The following is a 25034-nucleotide window of genomic DNA, read 5'->3' as shown; positions in this document are numbered from 1 at the left end:
GCCAGTGGACCTTGGAAGGAGTAGGTGTGTGTTAATAATGAGAATGGTGAGTTGTATGGTGGGCGGGGGGGAGGAGGGTGCCGCATGTTGGATAGTGAAGGATGCAATTGAGGGAAGGGAATCGTTTAGATTGCTGGAGAGACGATGAAGTTCGTGTTGTCAGCTGTTCTCCAGAGGAATAAATAAAGGACAGCACTCACTCTTTCTTTCTATTGAAGTCAGCTCATTGAATAGTTCATTGTACAGCATCAAGCTTCTATAGTCATAGTGACACAGAGTATACATCCCAACCATTGTTGTAGTAAGGACAAGGTGTGCCCTCGTCAGCCTCACCTTTTCCACCTCCATTCAGGCTCCTGAAAGAACTCCAGCTCCTCTCTCCCACATTCCTTCCATTGCCTTGGAAGCAGAAGTAGAGGTTTTTCATCAAGAAAGAACTTCTTCCTCCTTCATTGTGGCATCCAGTGTTAAAACTATCAGAGAGCGAGTGTGTAGAACACAAGCTCATGTTTAGTTTTCCAAACGGAGCTTCCGCTTTCCATCATTGAATTTCCACTGTGGAGATATCAGAATTAGGATGGAGCTGAAGCTCTCACATTTTTATTCCCATGGGATTTTAATGGGAATATCCATGTCATTACCTCATAGAAATTTACTTTGGCAACTGGAGTACAACATTTGTACTTGTGGGAGCTCTTTGTTCAGAGAACATTTGGCTTCAGAATGTTTGTATTTGCCAAGGCTGGCTTACATAGTGGGAGCTATGAGTAACCCCAGGGATAATGTTGATCTTACTCCTCATGAATGGTAGCAGCTGACTGGGGGAATCATTAACAGTGAAAGAAATACAAGATAAAGGCCAATTTAACAATGGTTAGCGATTCAGCCATCTGCTTGGAGGGAGAGCCAAGAGCACTCCTTCAGTACAAACCCTGTGGATGGGGCCCTGCTGTGAAATAAAACCAGGATTGATCCCAAATTACTATATTATTGCCTCAAAACAGTGTTACACAGGTCTAACCTGTTCCAGACGGCAGTGGTTTCTTTTCAAAGTGGTTGCTGTGAGACATGTCATTGCTGCTGATGGTGAACTGACTTTCCTGATACAGTCCTGAGACTGACTGAAGAATAATTGAGAATGTGAAACAGATCCATTTTAAACCTGGTCATTTCCCTGGTGTCTGTAATATCAATCAGCAGCAGGAGGAGGAGGAGCACCATCAGAATTACCCAGGCAAGTGGTATTTGTACATGGACCTGCCTGTTTGTGTGCAATGGCTTTGTAAAGGAGCTGTGTAGAAAAACCCAGGAAATGTCAGTACAAAATGTGTGAATATTTTACAAACACTGATTTTATTTGTGTCAGAACGCTTTGGAGGTAGATACTGGAGGCTTCAGAGCTTCTTTCTCCAAGGCTTTTGTGTTTTGTGAGCCATCGCACTCTGTTCTGTTTCAGAGCACCTACTGCTCCCAGCTTTAATGTGACCTCACAGCAGCTGATGTATAATACCTACAGGACAAGCAACACCAGCAGGACCTCAGGTAGCTGCTATTAACATCACAAACATTCAGCTTTTAACTGCTTTCATCATCCCTTCTGCATCCTGAGATGGTCAATTCACTCATTTTTACCTTCCACCATACTCAGTCTCCAGGGTCTCCAACAGCAGAAAACAACCATGAGGAAGAGGACGAGTTGAACTGAAGGACGTTCTCAGCTTGAATGGGTTTTAAAAAAAAACACTTGTACTGCAATAGGCAAGAGCAGGAAGTGGGTTCGGTCCAAGCCAACAGGCTGCGTTACCCTGTCTATCTCCTTCCCAATCCAACCAGGTTTCTCTTTCATGACAGTGACCACCTTTCTCCCAAGCACAAACCCAACAAGATCCACCCAACAAAATCTGCTGGATTGGAACACTCCTTCCCTCAGGTGAAAACTGGCAGGTCTACCTGGGGCTTTGGAGTCAAGGGTTTTAGACATAAGATCAGAAGATAGGATAAGGTAGAATAAAATAAAATAGATATAAGATTAGAATAAGGGGACGTGCTGAAATTCTTCATCTGTATTCTGAGGACAATGTGCAAGGAGGTACAGCAATTTGCAGATGTGACCCTGTACCTTTCATCCATAGCCACAACATCTCAAAAGACTTGTTTTTAGTGGTGACAGTGCAGCTCATGGTCTCTGGATGACCATTTGAAGCTGAGATGTGGAGTAGCTATGGCTTAGTCATTGCCTCCTATTCCACATAACACTGACTGGGAGGAACTGGGGACTGGGAGGCAATGGCCTAGTGGTACTATCACTGGACTGTTAGTCTAGTAGACCCAGATAGAGTTCTGGGGACCTGGGCTCAAATCCATGACTGCCCTCCGTATTGTGGCAGATGGTAGAATTTGAGTTCAATAAAAATCCAGAATTAAGAATCCGATGATGTTGAAACCATTGTTGGTTGTTGGGAAAAAACCCATCTGGTTCACTAATGTCCTTTTTATGGAAGAAAACTGCCATCCTTACCCAGTCTGGCCTACATGTGATTCAGACTAACAGCAATGTGGTTGACTCTTAACTGCCTTCTGGGCAATTAGGGATGGGCAATAAATGTTGCCTGGTCAGCAACGCCCTCATCCTGTGAATGAATAAAGAAACACTGGGAACAGGTATAAATGCAGCAGATTCCAGACCATAACCAGTATCTTGTCAGTATTACATGAAGACAACGACTTGTAGAGAAAAGTGCTTTATAAATCTCTGGGTATTCAAAGGGCTTTGCAGCCAGTGGAACACTTTTGTTTTAAAAGTGGAGTCACAGTTGAAATGTTGGAAACACAGCAGCCATTTATACACAGCAAGCTCCCATAAACTGCAAGGTGATAAAGATCAGGATAGCTATTTTAGTGAAAGATTGTCATGGGATCTTTCACACACTGTCCAAAACTGCAACACTGCACTGATGCTATTTTTTTGTTAAACTCATCCCTAATCCTCGCAGCTTCACGTTCCAGTGAGAATCTTTGCTGAACACATCACTGAGATTACACCTTTGACAGCCCCTTTAAGAGCACTGATGAGGACACATGGGAGCAGTGACCCTAAACACAGCCTGGAATACTCAAGAGACTGAACTGGCCGGAAGTACTGCTTTAACATGAGTCTAATATTGTGTTATGGAGACAATATTTATAAAATTGTTACATTTTGGGACTGTCTTTTATTTAAGACAAATTGGAGGAATGAAGGGATCATATGACCTGCTGTAAATTCTGTAACACAAATCAGGTCAGGTGACTCAGTAGCAGCAGTGTGTACTATCTACAAGATACACTACAGCAATTCACCAAATATCCTCAGGCAGCACCTTCCAAACCCACGACCACTTCCATCTAGAAAGACAAGGGCAGCAGACATATGGGAACACCACCCCCTGCAAGTTCCCCTCCAAGATAAAGGAACTATTCCAATAGAAACATATCGCCATTCCTTCAGTGTTGCTGGGTCAAAATCCTGAACATCCTTTCCTGTTGTATTGTGGGTCTATCTCTATAACATAGACTGCAGCAGTTCAGAAAAGTAGCTCACCACCACTTTTTCCAGGGCAATTAAAGGCAGGCAATAAATACTGGCACAGCCAGCAATGCCCCCATCTTAGAAGGAAAAAGGGGTAATTAAGTCAATCTGATTTTTGTCTTTAGTCAGATATGTGTGTGTGAATTACATTTATTCACACACTCCATGACACATAGTGTAAATACTTCCTACACTTTGAAAGATTTAAGTCACAGATTCAAATTATTAAAGTTAGATGTGGGAGATGTTATAAATGAGTCTTTTCAATTTCCTTCAAGTTAGCATTAAGTTTCATTGATGGGAATAACAGCTTCACATGCTGTTTATAACAGAACTCATTCTGGATCAGAGGAAGGATTTTGAGTGTTCTGATTGGCATGGATTTGAGAATGGAAAATCATGTTTGAACAAATCAGAAAGTACAGCACAGGAACAGACCCTTCGGCCCTCCAAGCCTGTGCCAACCATCATGCCCTAATTAATCTAAAAACAAGTCTGCCATTTTTAGATCTGTATCCCTGTATTCCTGCTTATTCATGTACCCATCAAGGTGCGTTCTAAATGTCTTCACCACCTCTTCTGGTAGTGCATTCCAGGCTGCTACCACTCTCTGTGTGGAAAAAGTTCCCTCGCTCATCTCCCTTAAATTCCACTCCCCTCCCCAGACCTTGAACTTTTGCTTCCTTGTAATTGAAACTTCAACCCTAGGAAGAAGCCTCTGACTATCCACCCTATCTTAGTATCTCATAATTTTGTAGACCTCTATCAGGTCTCCTCTCAGCTACTACTTTCCAGTGAAAACAATCCTAGTCTTTTTAGCCTTTCCTCATAGCCAATGCTCTGGAGACAAGGCAACATCCTGGTGAGCCTTCTCTGTACTCTATCCAAACTTTCCACATCCTTCTGGTAATGTGGTGACCAAAACTGCACACAATACTCCAAAAGCGGCCTAACAAAGTTTTATAGCTGCAACATGTTTTGCCAACTCTTATACTCCATGCCCCGGCCGATGAAGGCAAGCATGCCATATGTCTTCTTAATCACCTTGGCCACATGTGTTGCTACTTCCAGGGAACTGCGGACCTGCACACCCAGATCCGTCTGTATGTTAATGTTCCTAAAGGTTCTGCCATTTACAACATAATTCACACCTAAATTTGATCCTCCAAAATGCATCACCTCACATTTGTCTGGATTATACTCCATCTGCCATTTCTGTGCCCAAGTCACCAATCTATCTATATCCTGTTTAATCCTTTCGCAATTGTTGGCACTATCAGCAACTCCACCAATCTTCATGTCATCTGCAAACCTACTAATCAGACCACCACATTTTCCTCCAGATCATTTATATATACTACAAACAACAGAGGACCCAAGACTGACCCCTGTGGAACACCAGTAGTTACCGGTCTCCATTCTGAAAATCATCCGTTTTCTGAAGAAGGGTCCTGACCTGAAACGTCAACTTTCCAGCTCCTCTGATGCTGCCTGGCCTACTGTGTTCCTCCAGCTCCACACTGTGTTATCTCTTCCACCACTACCCTTTGTCTTCTATAACCGAGCCAGTTTTCTACCCATCTAGCCAGGTCACCCCAAATTGCTTGTGATTTTAGTTTTTGTACCAATCTGCCCTGTGGGACTTTATCAAATGCCTTACTAAGGTCCATATAAACTACATCCACAGCCATTCCCTCATCAATTATCTTTGTCACCTCTTCAAAAAATTCAATCAGGTTGGCGAGATATGACCTTTCCCACACAAAACCATGTTGTCACTAACGAGTCTATTTTCCTCCAAATGTGCATATATCTTGTCCCTCAGATTCTTCTCCAAGACCTTCCCCACCACAGACGTCTGGCTCCCTGGCCTATAATTTCCTAGATTATCCCTGCATCCTTTCTTAAACAAGAGAACAACATTCACTAATCTTCAGTCCTCTGGAACTTCACCTGTGATCAACGAGGATGTGAAGATATCTGCCAATGTCCCAGCTATTTCCTCTCTTGCCTCTCACAGTAACCTGGAGTAAATCCCATCTGGTCCTGGGGACTTGTCTATCTTAATGCAATTTAGGATTTCCAAAACTTCGTCTTTCAATATGTTGACATTCTCTTGAGTATTCACGCTCAGCCCTGACGTCAACATTAGTCATGTCTTTCTCCTTAGTGAAAACTGATATAAAGTACTCATTCAGAATCTCCCTCACTTCCTGTGGCTCTATGTATAACTTCCCTTCTTCATCCTTGAGTGGGCCTACTCTTTCCCTTGTTACCCTCTTTCTCCTAACATATGCATAAAAAGCCTTGGGATTCCCTTTGACCCTATTTGCTAAAGACATTTCATGGCCCCTCTTTGCTTTCCTAAGTTTAAGTTCATTCCTAATTTCTCTATATCCTCCAGGGCTTTGTCAGTTTGTAGCTGCCTAGACATGTGGTATGCTTCCCTTTTTCTTTTGACTGACCTTACAATTTCCATGTTTCCTGAATCCTGCCATTCCTATCCTTCAGTTTTGTAGGGGCATTCATGTCCTGCACTTTAGACAATTGGCCTTTAAAAGCCTCCCACGTGCCAGAGGTAGATTTGCCCTCAAATAACTGCTCCCAATCCACATTCCCCAGTTCCTGTCTAATTTGGATGTAACTAGCTCTTGCCCAATTACGTACCCTCACCCGAGGGCCACTTGTGTCCTTTTCCTTGACTACTCGAAATTATATGGAGTTATGGTCACTAAGCCTGAAATGCTCTCTTACTGAAACATCAATCACCCGTCCTGGCTCATTCCCTACGACCAAGTCTAATATGGCCTCCTCTCTGGTTGGATTGTCAACATACTGCCTCAAAAAGCCCTCCTGCACACAACTAACAAATTGTTTTCAATCCAAGCCCCTGGCTCTAAGGGATTCCCAGTCAATAATAGGAAAGTTGAAGCCACCCACCACAACTACCTGCTTTTTTCACACCTTTCCAGTTTCTGACTACATATCTGCTCCTCTGTCTCCCATGGACTGTTGGGAGGTCTATAGAAAACTCCCAATATTGTGATTTCATCCTTCCCGTTCCTGAGCTCTATCCATAATGCCTCACTGCAAGATCCCTCCGATGTGTCGTTCCTTGGCACAGCTGTGATGTGATCCCTAATCAGCAATGCAACACCTCCCCCCACCCCGCCTACCCCTTTTGTTTCCCTTTCTGTCCTGTCTAAAACAGCAATATCCAGGAATGTTAAGCTGCCAGTCCTGTCCATCCTTTAACCATGCCTCCGTAATGGCAATAACATCCTAATTCCATGTAGTAATATGTGCTCTTCGATAATCTGATTTACCTGCTATACTTCTGGCATTGAAGTAAATGCATTCCAGTCCTCCTGTCCCTCTGAGCACCATGACTTCCTTGTGCCTGCTCTTACTCTGTGTTTGTCAATATTGTTCGAGGTTTTTTAAAAAGGATAAAGGAGAGCTGATAGATGGAGTCTACTTAGATTTCTCAGAAGGTTTTTTGATAAAGTCCCCCATATGAGGCTGGTTAGAAAGTCTAAAATACTTGAATGAGGAGGTAATATACTGGCATGAAGTAACAGTCACCTAACAGATAGAAAACAGACTAGGAATAAATAGGTCCTGCCAATGTGAGCAGGTTGTGAATAGTAGCGGGCCACAAGGATCAGGGCTTGGACCCCAGCTGTTGATGATATAGATCATTGATTTGGAGTTGATGATGGTGTTGAATGACAGGGTGGGATCAATCACTGAATATCCTGCTCCTGCTCCCATAGAATAGAATCCCTACAGTGTGGAAACAGGCCCTTCGGCCCAACAAGTCCACACCAACCCTTGGAGCATCCCACCCAGACCCATCCCCCTATAACCCATACACCCCTGAACACTACGGGCAATTTAGTATGGCCAATCCACCTAGCCTGCACATCTTTGGACTGTGGGAGGAAACCAGAGCACCCGGAGGAAACCCACGCAGACACAGGGAGAATGTGCAAATTCCACACAGACAGTCGCCCGAGGCTGGAATCGAACCTGGGTCCCTGGCGCTGTGAGGCTGCAGTGCTAACCACTGAGCCACCGTGCTGCCATGCCGCCCCCATAATCCTAAAGTTTCCACTTTAATTTCAAACATTACTTATGGTGCCAGTAAAAACGATTAAACTTCTGAAAAATCAAAAGCTGAAAGATGTCACTAATATTTCTGTCTGATACATTATGGCCCTTGTTATTCTTGTTAAATCAACTGTAGGACATTTGAACATGAGATTTTCATGTTATATATTTAATGAACAATTGAAAAAAGGTGTACAAAATGTAAATTGACTTCAATGAATTGTTCAATCTTCAGTTTGTTGGGTTTGAATTAGGTTTTCTGCCATGGTAGCAAGCTGGTAATGTGTTCTCTAATGGGAAGTTATGAGTAAATCAGGAAACACACACTTTCCGCCTGAAGGTGTAAATTTGATTTTCTCATAATCTTGGCCAAGAGCAAATTATTTTTGATTTTTATTTCTGTGCCAATTTGTATATTTACAGTTTCATTAGCATCAGTCAGCTCCAAGCTTCACTTTTCTTTCTTTTTATGATGTAGCTTCACATGAGAACCACATCTTTGAAGCTGAATGGTTTCATTTGGTTTAAGAATGTGTGAATTGATCTTTTGGACTACATTTACAGGGCTAGCTGAAGACTATGTAATGTCTCCGTGGGCTGGCCAAGTTTCAATTTCCCCACCTGCTCTTGAATGGGCTACAGTTGACCTCAGTACCACTGGGTTGTGAATACGAAAGGCAGCCTCATTTGTTTCTTGTGTCTCTTTGTAAAACTATATAGTGGACGGAGTGAAACGAGATAGTGACTGTTCAGCAGTCAGTTTGTCAATTTGCTGCCCACAGTTTTAGACTCCGACACATAGACAGCTTCAGACAGGATCTGATTTCCTTTTTATTTGCTGTTTTCTAATTTGATGTATTACCCAGTTTTATAGCCATGTCACATCTACTCTGCCTGACAACAGATGCTTGGCTCCTTATCAACTGATGCTACATCCTGAGCTGTTGTCTTGGCCGTTTTTGTCTGTGGTTATTTGTCATTTGTTTTCCAGTCTCAGAGGCAGGTCGGAAGTCTACCTCATCTGGAACAGGAATCAAACCTGTCCTGCTGATTTCGATCTGGACACACATTTGGCAACTAGTCACCTGAGTGAGCAGGCCTGCAGTTTTATTGTGTCTAGCAGAAAATATTAATTGCTCCATTCTGTTAACACCTCAAAATAATCAATCCTATAGAGAACAAATATCTTCATGCCATGGCAACAATGTTAAAAAGTGGATTTTTTTCCTTTTCGTAACGTGCATTCCTTTTAGAACTTGGATCTTTCTGTGCTGTTATGGAATTCAATCTCAGACATGATTTCCCAAAGGGTCCATCCCAGAGTTTCAGTCCTGTAACTGCTTACTCATTCAACATACTAAAGGTGTGAATAGTTATCCCTATGGGTTAATCGAAATGATTGCATTTTTTTTGTCAAGTATCCTGGTCTGTTCAGAAAGGATTGGTTTCATTTTAATGCTGTTGAGTAGTCATCCTGAATTCATTGAATCATAGGATTAGTGTCAGCTGCCCACAATATGAAATAATAGTCACTGGCCCCAGTCAGAATACCTTAGTCATTGCTAGCTCAGTGCCTAGGGACCCCCAGCTACCTGTCCGATGGAACGCAAAGTTCGGTCAGAGTCTCTCTCTCTCTGTCTGTCTGTCTGTCCCTCCCTCTCTCTCTGTGTTACACTGTCTGTGGGTTTGCAGCCAACAGGAAATAGCTGCCTATATTTTAAAAATTGAATCGGTTGAGCTTTGAAAGATTTTGCTAAAAATGTCATTCTTCTGTCATCGTGTCTTTCTTTTTTAGAGAGTTGCTAAGGCGTGTTGCTATTTGTTAACTGAATACTTCTGGAAAATATGTTGTTTGCTTCTGTTTTTAAAAACAAAAATCATTTTCACATTTTGTGGGAGTTAACTAAAGTTTGTGAATTGTTTCCTGAAGTAAAGTTCACATGATGTTAAATGACACATTTCACTCACTGATTTGTATGGTTATAGTATATATTGGTTACAAATTCAGGCTCATGTATTGTTTAACTAGCTATTACATGGGGAAAACATAACCAGATCACAGTGCTTCGAAGATTCACTTCCAAGTGACCAGTATTAAGACAGTGTAATTATAGTCTAGATTTTGTAAAAAGGCAAATCTCTGTTTAACTGTGCACAAAGTGCCTAAAAATGGCTGCTCGAAATCACATAACCATGTGACCATGTCTTCTCAAGTCAGCCCATCCAGAAAAAGTAGATAGGCTGATGTGTTTCCCTAGTATCAACCACAGAGGGACACTTTTAGTACGTGATTGGTTGAAGGAGCCGAGCAGAGTCATCAGAGTAGAGGTGATATGGCCATAAAACTGGGTAATAAATCAAATTAGTAAACAGCAAATAAAGGGAGTCAGATCTATTTTCCCTGCTACTGTCTACTCCTCTTTCTGTGGGATAGTTAATTGGGTGGTAAGAATCTCTCTGAAGCGGTCAACGCAGTCAGTTCCTGTGTCTGAGCCCAAAACAGTCAGCATCAGTGACCAAACTGGCTACTGGATCATCACTGTCACGTTTCACCCTGTCCACTATATTGTTTCTTGTGCCTCTCTGTAAATCTGACGCTGCCTTTCATACTCACAACTCAGTGGTATTGAGGTCATGTCCATTTGGCCAGAAAAACACAACCCAGATTGCAGCGATTGTGAGATTAATTTCTTAGTAATCAGAATTACAACAGTGTAATTACATTCTAGATTTTGTTAAAAAGGAAATCTCTCTTTAACTGTGCACAAAGAGCCTAAAACGGTGGCTGCTAGAAGTCACATGGCTGTCTTTCTTGAGTCAGTACATCCGGGAAAAAGCAGAAAGAATGTATTTCCTCAGTATCAACCGCAGAGAGAGACTTTCAGAATGTGATTAACTCTTGGGCAACACAATGGGTCTCTCAAGAGGGTATGAGAATTTGAAGCCTCTGAGAGAAAAAAGAATGTAGAAAGACCCCCCCACTTTAGAGCCAGACTTTATTCCACAAAGCAATGACTCATCACAAGTTAGTACAATAGCTAACTCATGTTTTGCTCTATGTCAGACAGACTGTGAAAAGTAAAACTATCTTCAGGGAGAGACAGTGAACATGCAGAGAGTTGTTGAGAGAGATGGAGAGAGGTAACCTAGCTAAAGGAATGAAGCAGGTTTCTGTCGAAAGAACTGAATGATCACAACCTGCAATGTCATCAAAACAAAATAAAGAAGTTGCCATTCCTTCCTTGTGCTCAGTCCACCCCTGAAGGAAACCCCCAACTATTCAACTACAGAAGTAATCATTGCTGCTGAATTGTAACTTCGAGTTTTCAACCCTTTCCTTTCAGAAAACCAGTTACCAGGCTTGCAATCACAGATCTTATTGCGATCTTTATCAGTGTTATTTTACCAGTACCCGCTTTTAATCTTTGTATCCATATTTCAGTTACTATCCCTTTCTTTGTGCAACAACCTCACGTTTATTATGTTTCAGACTAAAGCTTTGCTGCTGGTTATTTTTAAATTGGAAACCTCAAAAAAGCTATAAGTAGGCTAACCAAGCAATACAGCCTCACAGTTAATGGATTCCCTCGCTGACAGAAGCATGGAGTCTGGTTGTAACACTGGTGAGTACAGAAGCAGTTAAACTGTGGTGCATGATGACATTAACTCTCTCCTGTTACCCATAGCTCTTTAAATAGCAATGAAATGTTCACTAAAAGCAGAATTGCTGAAAAATACAAATATTGTTGAGGTTTTGGTCTGTGTTCATCATGAAAGAATTTCCTGGCATGTCTTAATGAGCTCCATCCTACATTCACATTCGCATTGGAAATGGATCAGTGAAACCAGCTCACTCTCCTCAATGTCCCAGTTCAGAAATCGAGCAGTCTGCTCGATTCAGTCAGTTCCTGCAGCATCACACACTGTAAGATTGGTTTTATTGATAACCTTATAAAAACAGCCCAAGCTGTCTATTCACTTTATACTCTTGATGCTGAAATAGGGCACGTTGAAGCCATCCTATTGGATTACGCTGATCAGATCATTTCTCGCTGTATATCACACAAACCCATGTAAGCCCCATGTCAACCTCAGTCCTGAAAAGTGCCCAGTCTCCCTCCACTAAGATACCAATTTTAAGTAAACGCTACTTACTACTAGGCAGTTAGCAACATGAGTGGTGTTTCCTGCTTACAGATGCTGCCATTAAACCAATGCATTCTGCCTGTCACAAACAAATAATGTGAGATATGAATTTCAGGGCCAGTGTGATGCAGGTATATAGGCTGTACATCCCAAACTCAAACAGATCACATCCAATAGCATATCATTCTGGCTGTTCACTAGCATGGCACTGCCTGTATTCAACCAGCCCTCACTGCAACATAGTGTCAAACATTAAATATGATTCTGAAATTAGACAGCATTTGATCAATGATACTGAGTGTGTGAAGAAATACACTGACACCAGTTCAGGACTATCAGTGGGGCTTGCAGTGTTGTGCACTTGCATGTACTGCAAGTCACACATTCTAATACACAAGGCTCTGGTCTTTACAGACAGACAGAACGTGAACACACCGCCTGGTTCAACTCAACAAAATAGGTGACAACCATTTACTTGTTCATTTCTCAGTGCAATGTCCTGCCTAATCAGTCAACCTGCCCATTTAAAATTAAACAAAGACTGGAAGTTAACTGTCAATCAGTATCAATGGGTGTATTCTCCATTGTAATGCCTCTTCCAATCACAATTCACTTGCCAACCAATCATCACTCTTCTGTCATGCATTTTCAATGTTGATTTTCCCCTTGAATTGGTATTCTTGCAAAGTGTCCTGATGAGTGTAAAGCTACAACAAAATGTCTTTTCTTATCAATACTAAAAGCAGTTTAACACAACCGAAAAAAAACAAAGTAACTACATTAAATACATAATATTACATCCCTACATATTCAAGTGTTGAATTTAATCCGAAAGATAACTAATGGAAACTGAATCTTTCTTTTAACTTCCCCTGTGGTGAGAGTCTTGTTCATCAATACATTGACTTCCTTTTTTCCCCATGTCTGTATTTTTGTTGTTCTACTCACTGCCTCTGTTTTAGTAACTCCTTCATCTCCACCTTGTGTTTTTCTTTCACTTCTGCTAGTTTCTAATGATTTCTTCAATCACCTCACCACCCTATATGTATCTTAGATTTTTTCCAACAAAACAGAAAGCTTCTTAAAAGTGTTGTTAATTGTAAAACTCTAGTTCGTAGTTCATGAAAGAATAAATGACTAAAACTTAAACATTTCATTCTAGTTCCCTAAATACCGATTCCTCTCTCTTCCTGTCAACAAACCGAGAAGGAGTTAACCCGTTTTACTTTCTCAGGCACTGAACTGATCTTGTCCAAAGCCACCTATTTCTACCTTTTATAACATCGATTGACTTCAACAAACTCAGTTCATCTACTGCTGAAAACTTTGTTTCCTGTGGGTTCCGCAAATTTGAGGTTATCCAAAACACTACTGCCTGCATTTTAACACTCATGCTCCCCTATTACCACTGCGCTTTCTGATCTACATTGGGTGCCAATCAAGCAACACCGCAATTTAAAAATTCTCGCATTGTTTTCAAATCCCTCTTCCTCTGCCTCATCCCTCCCTATCTCTGAGATCTCCATCTCCTCCAACCCCACAAACCTCCGAGATATTTAGTCTCCTCTAATTCTGGCCGCTTGGGTCATTTATAATTGCTGCACTATTAGTGGTCTGGGTGACAAGCACCCCCGCCCTCCCACCCCAACCTCGACCACATCACCTTTTTCCTTTTAAGACAATTACTAACTTACTTCTTTCATCAAGCTTTTGGTCCTTGAAGCTGAAATCTCCTCCTGTAGTTTGGGATCATACTTTGTTTTATAATACGTCTGTGAAGTACATTGAAACGTTTCATTATGTCAAAAGCTCTATGTAAATACAAGTTATAGTGGTGTTATAAACGAGTTATTATATGGGTGACATACTGTAATTATTTCTGCTGGTGGAACTAATTTATCTCCTGTAAATTATTAATTTAATCATCTCACAAGTTGAGTAATACTGCATCTCATCTGCTGTCTGCAATTCTCTCTCACCACAAATAGAATGCATTATTTAAAATGCATGCTATTTTGCAAGGAGGTTTAGATGGTCTCACAAACTGAAAATACACTATTGATGCAAATCTCTTTCCCCTACGTCAAAGAACAAAGAGCAGTACAGCACAGGAACAGGCCCTTCAACTCTCCAAGACTGCACTGACACTAAACTAAAAACCTTTTGCCTCTATGCTGTCTGTATCCCTCTAACTCCTGCCTCATCAAATATCTGTCACGATGCCTCTTGAACGTTCCTATTGTATCTGCCTCCACCAACTCCTCTGGCAGCACATTCCAAGCACTTATCACCCTCTGTTTTAAAAAACAACCTGCCTCTCACATTCCTTTTAAACTTACCCCCATTTACCTTAAACCTGTGTCCGCCAGTAATTGACATTTCTGCCCTGGGAACAATAGGCTCCGCCTATCCATTCTATCCATCCCTCTCATAACTTTGTAAACTTCTCTCAGGTCACCTCCCTCATCCTGCAATGTTCAAGTGAAAACAAACCAAGTTTGTCCAATCTCTCCTCATAGCTAGTACCCTCCAAACCAGGCATTATCCTGGTAAACCATTTCTGTCCCCTCTCCAAAGCTTCCACATGGTTCTGGTTGTGTGGTGACCAGAACTGTACGAAATATTCCAAATGTGGCCAAAATAATAAAGTTCTATACATCTTCAACATGACTTGCCAATTTTTATACTCAATGCCTTGGCCAATGGAGGCAAGCATGCCATATGCTTTCTTGACCACCTTACCCACTTGTGTCGCCACTTTCAGGGAAGTATGGACCTGTACGCCTAGATCCCTCTGTACTGATGCTACTAAGGGTTCTGCCATTCACTGTATACTTCCCTCCTACACTGCATACAGTTCTGGTCACCACACTACCAGAAGGATGTGGATGCTTTGGAAAGGGTACAGAAAATGTTTACCAGGATGTTGCCTGGTATGGGGGATTTTAGCTATGAAGAAAGGTTGGGTAGACTGGGTTTGTTTTCACTTGAATGCAGGAGTTTGAGGGGTGACCTGATAGAAGTTTATAAGATTGTGAATGGCATGGATAGAGTGTAAAGTATGAGGCTTTTTCCCAGGCTGGAGGGGTCAGTTACTAGGGGACACAGATTCAAGGTGTGAGGGGGTAAGTTTAAAAGAGATGTGTGAGGCACATTTTTCACATAAAGGGTGGAGTGCCTGGAACACACTGCCAGAGGAGGTGGTGAAAGCAGACACAGTAGCAGCGTTCAAGAAGCACCTGGACAAATACATGAATAGGAAGGGAATAGAGGGATGTGGATCCTGTAAGTGAAGACTGTTTTCACATGGAAAAGCAAAATGAACCACCGCAGGCTTGGAGGGTCTGAGGGCCTGTTCCTGTGCTGTACTGATCTTTGTTCTTTCGATGTTCCAAAATGCATCACCTTGCATCTGTCCAGGTTAAACTCCACCTGCCATGTCTCTGCGCAAGTCCCCAGCCTATCAACATCCTGCTGTATCCTCTGGCAATCCTCCTCACTATCCACAGCTCCCCCAGTTTTTGTGTCATCCACAAACTTACTAATCAGATCACCTACATTCTCCTCCAAATCGTTTATACATAATACAAACAACAGGCATCCCAGCACTGATCCCTGCGAACACCACTGGTCACAGATCTCCAGTCTGAAAAACACCCTTCCACTGCTACTCTGTCTCCAATGACTAAGCCAGTTCTGTACCAATCTTTCCAGCTCACTGTGGATCCCATGTGACTTCACCTTTGGTATCAGTCTGCCATGATGGACTTTGTCAAAGGCCCTGATTAAGTCCACATGAGCAACATTTACTACCTTGTCACTTTCTCTAAAAAACTCAATCTAGTTTGTGAGACACAATCTTCTCTGAACAAAGCTACTAATAAGTTCACATTATTCCAAACGCCCTGAAATAACAATTTACTTAAAAATGTATGTCATACACATATAAAAAGTATATACCGTTTTATAAATATCTAGATAGTAGGAGAATTGAGCAGTAATATTTCAGCAGTTAAGACACACCCGTGGGTGTATTGGGTGACTCAGATCTATGGTGTAATGCTGCCCTACTGTGTAAAAATATTAGTAACCAGACAATTAAATTGAATGTTACAGCCAATGTATTATACACAGTCATAAAAGAGCATCGAATATATAAAGTTCCTTTTTTTTGTGTTGACCCACTAAGAGCTCTCCTGGAAGTATGTGTTTTGAAAGCACCGATAAAACCCAGTAAGACGACTATTTGAAATCCTGAATATAACTTGTATATATCTCTGTGCTGCTATGACAGATTGTCAAGGCATTGAAATTTAAAAAAAAAACTTTTCAGTGGTACAAAAACTTTTTTTTTCCACTGGAATCTTTTTCTTGGCTTAATCCAAACTCTCTTGCAGCCTCTTAGCAGGAAAAACAGGGGCAGAAAATGAATCATCAGGCCAGCAACCGATAGCTGTGAAGGAAATAGTTTGTGAGCAGGGTGATGTCCAAGGAGAGACACTGTAGCCTGCCAACTGACATGAGAGCAATGCTCTCAACAAGTGGGCGACATATGGGAGGTTGCGTGAACATAAACAGTCTCATTGAAAGCACTGACGTGTCCCAGTCCCAGGGAGAGCAATTACATTTGATGCAAATCAAAATCTGCAAAAATAAACACTGGAAGCCCCAAAATCTGTTAGCCAGAAACTCTGAGCAAAAACCATAAACACCAGTAACACTGTGCGACTTGAAAGATCAAAACGGCTGGTTCAGCTGAGAAAAGCTGATCACGTCCAACATACAATCTATGGCAAATATTTTTGTAGGCCCACGTCATGACTTTGTAGTTTTCAGTTTGATAAATAAACAGCTAGCTTTTAAAAATAGCGCTTTATTTTAGATAGCAGCAGAGTTTAACCATTTGTTGTACCTCCATAGAATTCCCATTGTCCAATCTCTTGTAAAATATGGAAGTGTAGAAATATTAAAAGGAGAAGTATTCTTTAGTTAATGAAATGGGGTTGTCTGTACTAGGAGCACATTTGGCTTATTTCACCAAACCAGAAATGCCTAAGTTGATGCATCATTGGTCTCAGTTCCTCCTGTACAATCCTGTTTTATAAAACAGAACACGTACTGAGAACCCATATTGCAGCTTCGAATTGATATTATACATCATCTACTTACAAAGTAAATAATTATTAACTCAGGAGGGTGCATGAAATCAAAAACTGCGAACAGTGGAATTATTGAAAGCTTTCCACACAATTGGAAGGCTTTCAATAATTCTAAATTGAATGTTTTAGCATCACCTGACTCAGACAGCGAGTTTTCTCAATCCTGTAATAGAAATATTCTTCACTATATTTAAGCAGTTTCTCTCCTTTTAATGGATATTGGGTTTCCAAAATTCTTTTAAATTGTCTGGATGTTCTTGGGAGCAGCCTTAGCTCAGTCCTTTTACTCTGTTACTCACTGCTGTTCAGTAGCAACTTCCAGAGCTACCTAACAAGTTTGCAGATTCATGACAATGATGCCCAGCTCTACATTCTCACCAATCTACTCTATGGATATTTATTCAAGTGATAGATATACAATAAATTTTCTCCAACATAGGTTTAAGATTGAAGCTACAAAAAGGATTTCTAAGCTCCACTATCATTGCTACACTTGACTCCTGATTCCAAATTGCAGCTCAGATGCTAATCCAGGCCGAACTGGATTGTTCACAATTATCAGAAACCACCTGTGATTAAAAGTGCCCATTTGCACCTCTGACAGCATTGTAGCAGCATGGGAGCAGGCAATCCTGACCAAGAAGCTTCTCCTTCCACTGGCCAAACTTCTTTCACCATTTTGAGGCTTCAGTTCTGGCCTCAATAAATTTAAAATCTCTCAAAACTCTGATACTTTCGTTCTATCCCGTAGAAAGTCTTGCTTCTAGCCTACAGACTCTCTCGACTTCCATTGGGTTTCTGAATTCAAAGGGAGTCACTGTCTTGTTTTACAAATCATTCCACAGTCTCAGCCGATCTGATAGAAATCTCCATCGGCACTACCTGCCAGTACCCAGCCTTTACTCTTCTGACTACCTTAGTGCATGGAGTTATCCATCTATTTTTAGCAAGGAATATGCCAATCATCCTAGCTACACAAAGCTGTTTAGCAACTGATTGTTCCTATATTTTACTGTAAAAAGTAACAGAAGATAAAAGGACTTTTATCTGTTCAGCTGGACATTCCATGAGGCTAGGATCTGTTTCATGTACAAATTAAGTCAAAATGTTTCCCTTGCTGAAGAAAATTGCCCATTATCAGAAATTGGGATCATTTTAAAACTGAACCATTCTAGTATTTCCTGTGCAGCATGAGACTTCATATAACGGCTGCCTCAGCACTTCCTTCCTTTCTGCAAACAGAAACAATTTCTAATAAACAACAACAAAACAAGGTGCCAACAAAACCACCAGGTCCACTGTATTCCAAAAGTGGTCATCAAATAATAATCTGACACATGTAACTCTATAAGCAATGCAGTGTTTCGCAAAAATATTTCTCCCCAATACCAATTAAAACTAACCTTTGAATGAAGATGGGCAAAGGGACATCAGTTATTCAGACACTCATTGATTTAAGGATTAAAACAGGTGATTGACACAGTGTCAATTGCCAAACGTAGGGCTTATCAACATGTGCTCAGAGTCAGGAGCACAGCCTTCATCAGGGAGCTGTCTTCTTCAGATGGAAGATGTATCAGAAAGGATTGACGAAAGACTTTAACACTTTGGATGGAGAGCAGGTTGCTGTATTTGCAACTTTAACAAGGGCGACACATTCCTCGTGTCCTCTGATATATCAAGCATCCTCCACTATCGCAGGTTGTGCACATTTCTGTCTAATTAACCAATGTCTCATAGCTAAAATAAAACAAAGAACTGTTGATGTTGAAGATCTGAAACCAAACAGAAATTGCGGGTGAAACTCAGCAGATCTGGCAGCATCTGTGGAGAGAGAAACAAAGTTAATGTTTCAAGTCCAGTGATCCTTCTTCAGAACTAGCTAAACTGCTGCTTAACAAATTGGATAAACTGTCTGAAAATTTCATGCGAATGGCCAACTGTATATACTAGTCACCTGTGATGACAAACCTCCAAATCCTAATAGCATTTCAAGAAAATCTGAACGAACCCCTAATCTTAGTGTGCCTGCATCAAGTATGACTCTTGTGCTATTTGATTACATTGGAAGATATATAGGGCAACAGAGAAATAACAGAATGAACCGTGCTTCTGTTGATATGCTCCTGTCCATTATCATGATAGTCATAGAGTCAAACAGCATGGAAACAAACTCTTTGGTCCAACTAGTCCATGCTGACCAGGTTTCCCAAACTAAACGAATCCCATTAGTCCGCTAAATAAAAACAAAAAGAACTGCGGATGCTGTAAATCAGAAACAAAAAACAGAAGTTGCTGGAAAAGCTCAGCAGGTCTGGCAGCATCTGTGAAGGAGAAAACAGAGTTAATGTTTCAGGACCAGTCACCCTTCCTCGGAACTGTTCTGAGGAAGGGTCACTGGACCTGAAACGTTAACTCTGATTTCTCTTCACAGGTGCAGCAAAACCTGCTGAGCTTTTCCAGCAATTTCTGATTTTTGTTTCCCATTTGCTTGCGTTTGGTCCATTTTCCCTCCAAACCTTTCCTATTCCTGTACCTATCCAGATGCCTTTTAAATGTTGCAACTGTGCCTGAATCCATCATTTCCTCTGATATATTGAGAAGGCTGTGTCATCAATAAGTTTGAAAGTATTAATGCGAATGCCAGACCAAAAAAAGCACAAAGAGCAAATAAAATGGAAGTTTTAACATGATGAAACTGGTTATGAACAGTTTAACGTAGAACTCTGAGAAAGACTAGATTGATTGTGACTCAGTCTGCATTGCATTGTATAGGATATTGCATACAAATAGAACAACTTATCAAAATGTGATGCTTAAACCACTGAAATTCTGTGCACACAGCGTTTTTCAATCATTTTTCAATACATTACTTGAAACAACACTAGAGAGCGAGTTGTAACACACTGATGCTTCCATTGATCTTATTCTGCCACTGACAGTTGTTTATGAATTTCTAGCTTTCCCGTCCACCTGCAACCCCTCCACCGCACCCACACACACACACATATTCAGTCCATTCAACTCAGATACCTGGATAAACATCATGACCTTTAAAAAATGACTACTGATGAGACCAAATGAATATTCTGATTTGTAAGTTAATTGTAGAAAATAAAAAATAATTCAAATGTTAGCATGCTGGAATGAAATACAAATTATAAAGTGTACCAGTGCCCACATGTTGTTAATATGCAATCCATTTAAGCATTAAAGGAGGAAAATCATATATTTGAATTGATCAGACTGCCAAATAGTTGTGAATAATGGACAGATACTAGATATGATATTGGAAATATTCCTGGCCTGTATCAGTGGCTGGAATTTCAGTCACCTTTGCGCTCTACCGAGTGTCTCAGCAAACTCCCAGAGTTACTGCTCACTGTATACAGCTGCTAAAGACCAGCCCAAGAAAATCATTGTTAGATAAAGAACAGGATCTGCAAATGCAAAAACAGTGGAATAAACAGATTGGCTCATGTGGTGAACAGAAAGAAAAGACACAATCATTTCACACAAATATAGAATGAAGGGAATTCTGGGTTGCATATTTTCAGTTTATGGATGATCCTGTGTGGGCAGCAAAAGATTACGACACTGTGACATGTTTTAATGATTTGTACAGTTAATCTTTTGGTGGGACAGAACTGGAGAATCGCTAAAAGATGTCTAAATGAGGCTTTCCATATTCCACTCATCAGAACAAGTCACAAGAAATATCAAACTAAACAGGAACAGCAAGTTTACACTGCATGAGAAAAAGATGCTAACTGGTTAGCAAGCAGACTCTGATTGGTAGAAGCACGGCCACAGTTAAATGATGACTGACAGTTAACAACCACATTTTTCAGGCTCCTGTGTTCACTGGAAGCTATGTACATTTGACCTGAGATCCCAGATCTTGGAAGACAGTAAAAAAAAACACATATACACTCTGAGATAGTAGGAACTGCAGATGCTGGAGAATCCGAGACAACAAGGTGCAGGGCTGGATGAACACAGCAGGCCAAGCAGCATCATAGGAGCAGAGAGGCTGACGTTTCGGGCCTAGACCCTTCATCAGAAAAGGGGGAGGGGAAGGGGGTTCTGAAATAAATAGGGAGAGAGTGGGAGGCGGATAGAAGAGGGATAGAGGAGAGGATAGATGGAGAGGAAACAAACAGGTCGAAGAGGCGGGGTTGGAGCCAGTAAAGGTGAGTGTAGGTAGGGAGTTAGGAAGGGGATAGGTCAGTCCAGGGAGGACGGACAGGTCAAGGGGGCGGGATGAGGTTGGTCGGTAGGAGATGGAGGTGCGGCTTGAGGTGGGAGGAGGGGATAGGTGGGAGGAAGAACAGGTTAGGGAGGCAGGGACGAGCTGGACTGGTTTTGGGTTGCGGTATCTGTGTGTGTTTCAACCGAATGGAAGAGGTGGAAGCTAATTCTTCACAACAATGCCTTGACTAGGGCCGTGATGGGGAGGTGCCAGTGTTGGACTGGGGTGGACAAAGTCAGAAGTCACATGACCCCAGGTTATCGTCCAACGGGTTTATTTGAAATCACAAGCTTTCCAAGTACTGCTCTTTCATCAGGTGACTTCATCTGATGAAGCAGCAGCGCTCCAAAAGCTTGTGATTTCAAATAAACCTATTAGACTATAATCCAGTGTCGTGTGTCTTGTGACTTTGACTCGAGTCAACCTTCTGAGATTACATTTAAATAAAGCTTGACAGTTAACTGTTAGACGATGAGTAACTAGTGCATTCTCAACAATAAGGTCTCTAGCAAACAGAATCCACTTACCAACCAATCAGCACTCTCCTCTGATACATTTTTTTAACCATCATTGTTTCTTGTGTAATGCCTCAGTGACAGTGAGGTGAAAAACTTGATAAAATTAGTCTTTCACAGCAGCACTCATACATGAGAGACAGTGAGAGAAAATCCTGGAATCCTTCACCAACCAAGTTGTACCTTTTGAGCTACATTTCTCACTGATATTTTGTCCTCACTGTCACAACATCACATACCAGTTAGCACACAGAAGATTGAGTTTTTGATTCGAGGCTCACCTCAGCAAATTCACCATCTCAACTGAATAATCCCCCCCAGCTAACCTTAAACAGTGAACACTACACTGATAGAAAGGAGCAGGAAGCAAGGAAAGCCTTCAAATTATTTATTAACAAAATAATAAATTATGGAGATTTCAATGCATTAAAAATGTACACATTCTAATGAGAACTTTTGATATAAAATACTAAGGGAACATTGACTGGCTTTCTTCCTGAACAGAGAACAGTTATGTAATGAAACAGAAAGCAATTTTGCTGGAGGAACTCAGCATGTCTGGCAGCTTCAGTGGAGAGAGAAACAAGAGTTAACTTGTGGAGTCTGATGTGACTCTTCTTCACAAGTAAAGATACATGTTTTGAGACACAATACTGATGTGTCACTTAGAATAACATGCAATAAATTAAAATTAAAATTAAATGACCAACCGAGCAGACAGAAGCAGCAGAAACGGTTTGACATTTGTTAAGTTGGAGGCAGTTTCAGCTTTGAGCATCTGTTAGCAATTTCTTGCAAAGTGTTTATGATTGTTGAGCTTCATGATGAGATGAGCACAATTCCACGTTTTCAGGAGCTGAAAGGAGACCAGGTCCAAGAGAGCAGCATCAAAACCTGCCAGCAAGTTCACGGGCAGCACTTCCTTAATCTTCCTAGGCACCGTCAGAAAATCCGGAACGTTTTTATTCCCGAGGAAAAAATGCATCAGTTCCTGTTTCTGTAACCGCTCCCTCCAAAACAGGACCAAGTCCTCCAGTCTGTCCATGAGGAATCTGTCATCCCATGCAGCCAGGGGACCTTTCAGAAGCAGGTGGAAGAGCGCTGTTTTCATGTTGTAGGAACACAGGATTGTGTTCCACTGAACAGAGAATTGTTGGTCAAACTCTCTGCAGCCCAGGTCCCGGAGTGCCTTCATAATCTGCAGACACTTCAAGTGGCAGGAATTGTTTGGCGTTTGCACTTTGAGCCAGTTGAGAAACTTGCGCTCGTGTTTGGAGAGGTAAACAGCCCAGAGGGTGCCCGGGCTGAGAGCAGGTAACAGCAGTTGACTCCTGCAGCAAGGCTGGGCCACCAGGAAGATGGAATCCCCCACATGCAGGGCTGGGATCAGCCTCACCGACAATGAAATGTGGCAGCAAACATAGTCAGCCCTGGGCAGCAGTTTGAGGATGAGCTGGTCTTTGAGAGGCGCCAGGCTGATGGAACAGCGCTGTTCACAATGGAAGCGGATCACATTCAGGCAGCGGAGCACCTTGCTGTGGAACCACCTGAGGACCTGGGCAGAGGACAGGGCACGCTGCTTCCCAAAGCGGACACAGAAACTCTCAGTAAACTCCCTCTGGCACCGTGCCCACTCCGGCTTGATGCATGGCTTCACTCTGCAGATGGCAGTGCCCTCCAGAGAGGACTGGGGGCCTATGTGGAAGGTGGGTTCCAGCTGTAGGGCTTGGGGCACTTTGATGGGTACCAGGAGGTCGAAGCAGTCCAGGCTGTTGGTCTGATGTTGTTCATAGGTGCTGCCAATCTGTAGGAAATCTCCGCGGAATGCCAAAGTGCTCCCTTCCTGTTCACACTTGCCTACCCTGAGCAGCTCAGTGACAACCTGACGGACATGGGCCCGGCTATGGCCCAGCACATGGGGGGATATTCTCAGCTGGTGCTCATAGTAACTCTCCAGGACAACTTTCCTGGCGACATGGGCCGAGGGTGCCCTCACAGGGCACGGTTGGTGAGGACAAACTGGGCACCAGGATTTAATCAGAGAGTAACAGAGCAGGAAAGCCAGCGAGAGCTGCAGCACGGGCAGGGGGCTAGGCTCCTCTTCGGGCTGAGTGGCCAGCTCACTCCGCAGGCACAGGAAGGCGGCACACAGGCAACTCGCCAGCAGCCAGAACAGGCGGCAGCGACGGCCCGAATGGCCGGGCATGGCGGCAGGGCTCGGATCTCAAACCCCACAGCACCCCCTACCCCCCAGCCCGGGCTCCCGGCATCTGAACTGGTCCCTACCCCCCCTCCCTCTCCTTCCCTGTCCTCTCCCCCTCTCTCTCCCTCCCTCCCTGTCCCTGTCCCTGTCCCTCGCCCTCCCTCTCTGTCCCTGTCCCTCGCCCTCCCTCTCTCTTCCCCTCTCTCTGTCCCTCTCCCTCTCTCAGTCCCTCTCCCTCTCTCTCCCTTCCCCTCTCTCAGTCCCTCTCCCTCTCTCAGTCCCTCTCTCTTGTTCTCTCTCCCTCTCCCTGTCCCTCTCCCTCTCTCAGTCCCTCTCTCTATCCCTCTCCCTCTCTCAGTCCCTCTATCTGTCCCTCTCTCTCTCTCAGTCCCTCTCCCTCGTTCTTTCTCTCTGTCCCTCTCTCTGTCCCTCTCCCTCTCTCTCTCTCTCTCTGTCCCTCTCTCGGTCCCTCTCCCTCTCTCTGTCTCTCTCCCTCTCTCTGTCCCTCTCTCTGTCCCTCTCCCTCTCTCTGTCTCTCTCCCTCTCTCTGTCTCCCTCTACCTCTCCCTCTCCCTCTGTCCCTCTCTCTGTCACTGTCCCTCTCCCTCTCCCTGTCCCTCTCCCTCTCTCCCTGTCCCTCTCCCTCTCTCCCTCTCCCTCTCTCCCTCTCCCTGTCTCTCTCCCTCTCCCTGTCCCTCTCCCTCTCTCTCAGTCCCTCGCTCTCCCTCTCCCTCTCTCTGTCGCTCTCTCTCAGTCCCTCTCTCTGTCCCTCTCCCTCTCTCGGGCTGAACTTTGCTGAAACTTTGGAAACTTCCTGTTGCGAGGCACCGCGTCACTGAGAGCCGGAGCGGGGAGGAAGCGGCTTGTGCCTGTGCCCAGGGACCGTCACCCTCACCCTCCACCCCCTCCGCAAAACATCCCCATTACCCCCACCCTCACCCCGTGAGTGTCTCTGTGTCTGTGGGGGGGATTAGTGTGTGAGTGAGTGTGTGTGTGTGTGAGTGTGTGTGTGTGTGTGTGTGAGTGTGTGTGGGGGGGATTAGTGTGGGTGTGTGTGGGGGGGGATTAGTGTGGGTGT

At 42.9% G+C, this 25034-nt stretch overlaps 1 protein-coding gene across 3 annotated transcripts; it reads right to left on the bottom strand.

Moving 5' to 3' along the window:
• Positions 1-531: 531 nt before the first annotated feature.
• LOC109925981 (ITPRIP like 2) lies at positions 532-24004 on the bottom strand. 3 transcript variants are annotated; one of them, XR_007264407.1, is made up of 2 exons: positions 22464-24004; positions 532-555 (listed from the first exon to the last, which is right to left on the bottom strand). XR_007264407.1 is itself a non-coding variant. In XM_020525879.2 (1 exon), exon 1 carries the CDS (start codon positions 23957-23959, stop codon positions 22535-22537), a length of 1425 nt encoding a protein of 474 aa, XP_020381468.2. In that variant the 5' UTR covers positions 23960-24004; the 3' UTR covers positions 22127-22534. The 3 variants fall into 3 exon arrangements, 1 of the variants encoding a protein (XP_020381468.2); XR_007264406.1 differs by lacking the exon at positions 532-555 and adding an exon at positions 16764-18810; XM_020525879.2 differs by lacking the exon at positions 532-555 and having other exon boundaries at positions 22127-24004.
• Between the last annotated feature and the right edge of the window lie 1030 nt (positions 24005-25034).

Source organism: Rhincodon typus, chromosome 21 (assembly GCF_021869965.1).
Source record: "Rhincodon typus isolate 14 chromosome 21, sRhiTyp1.1, whole genome shotgun sequence".
Taxonomy (NCBI): domain Eukaryota; kingdom Metazoa; phylum Chordata; class Chondrichthyes; order Orectolobiformes; family Rhincodontidae; genus Rhincodon; species Rhincodon typus.
Note: the sequence above shows the minus strand (reverse complement) of the source record. Positions and strands in the feature narration are given on the sequence as shown.

Excerpts from the sequence above, each read along its gene's own strand:
- LOC109925981 (XM_020525879.2), bottom strand. The coding sequence starts at position 23,959 with ATGCCCGGCCATTCGGGCCGTCGCTGCCGCCTGTTCTGGCTGCTGGCG.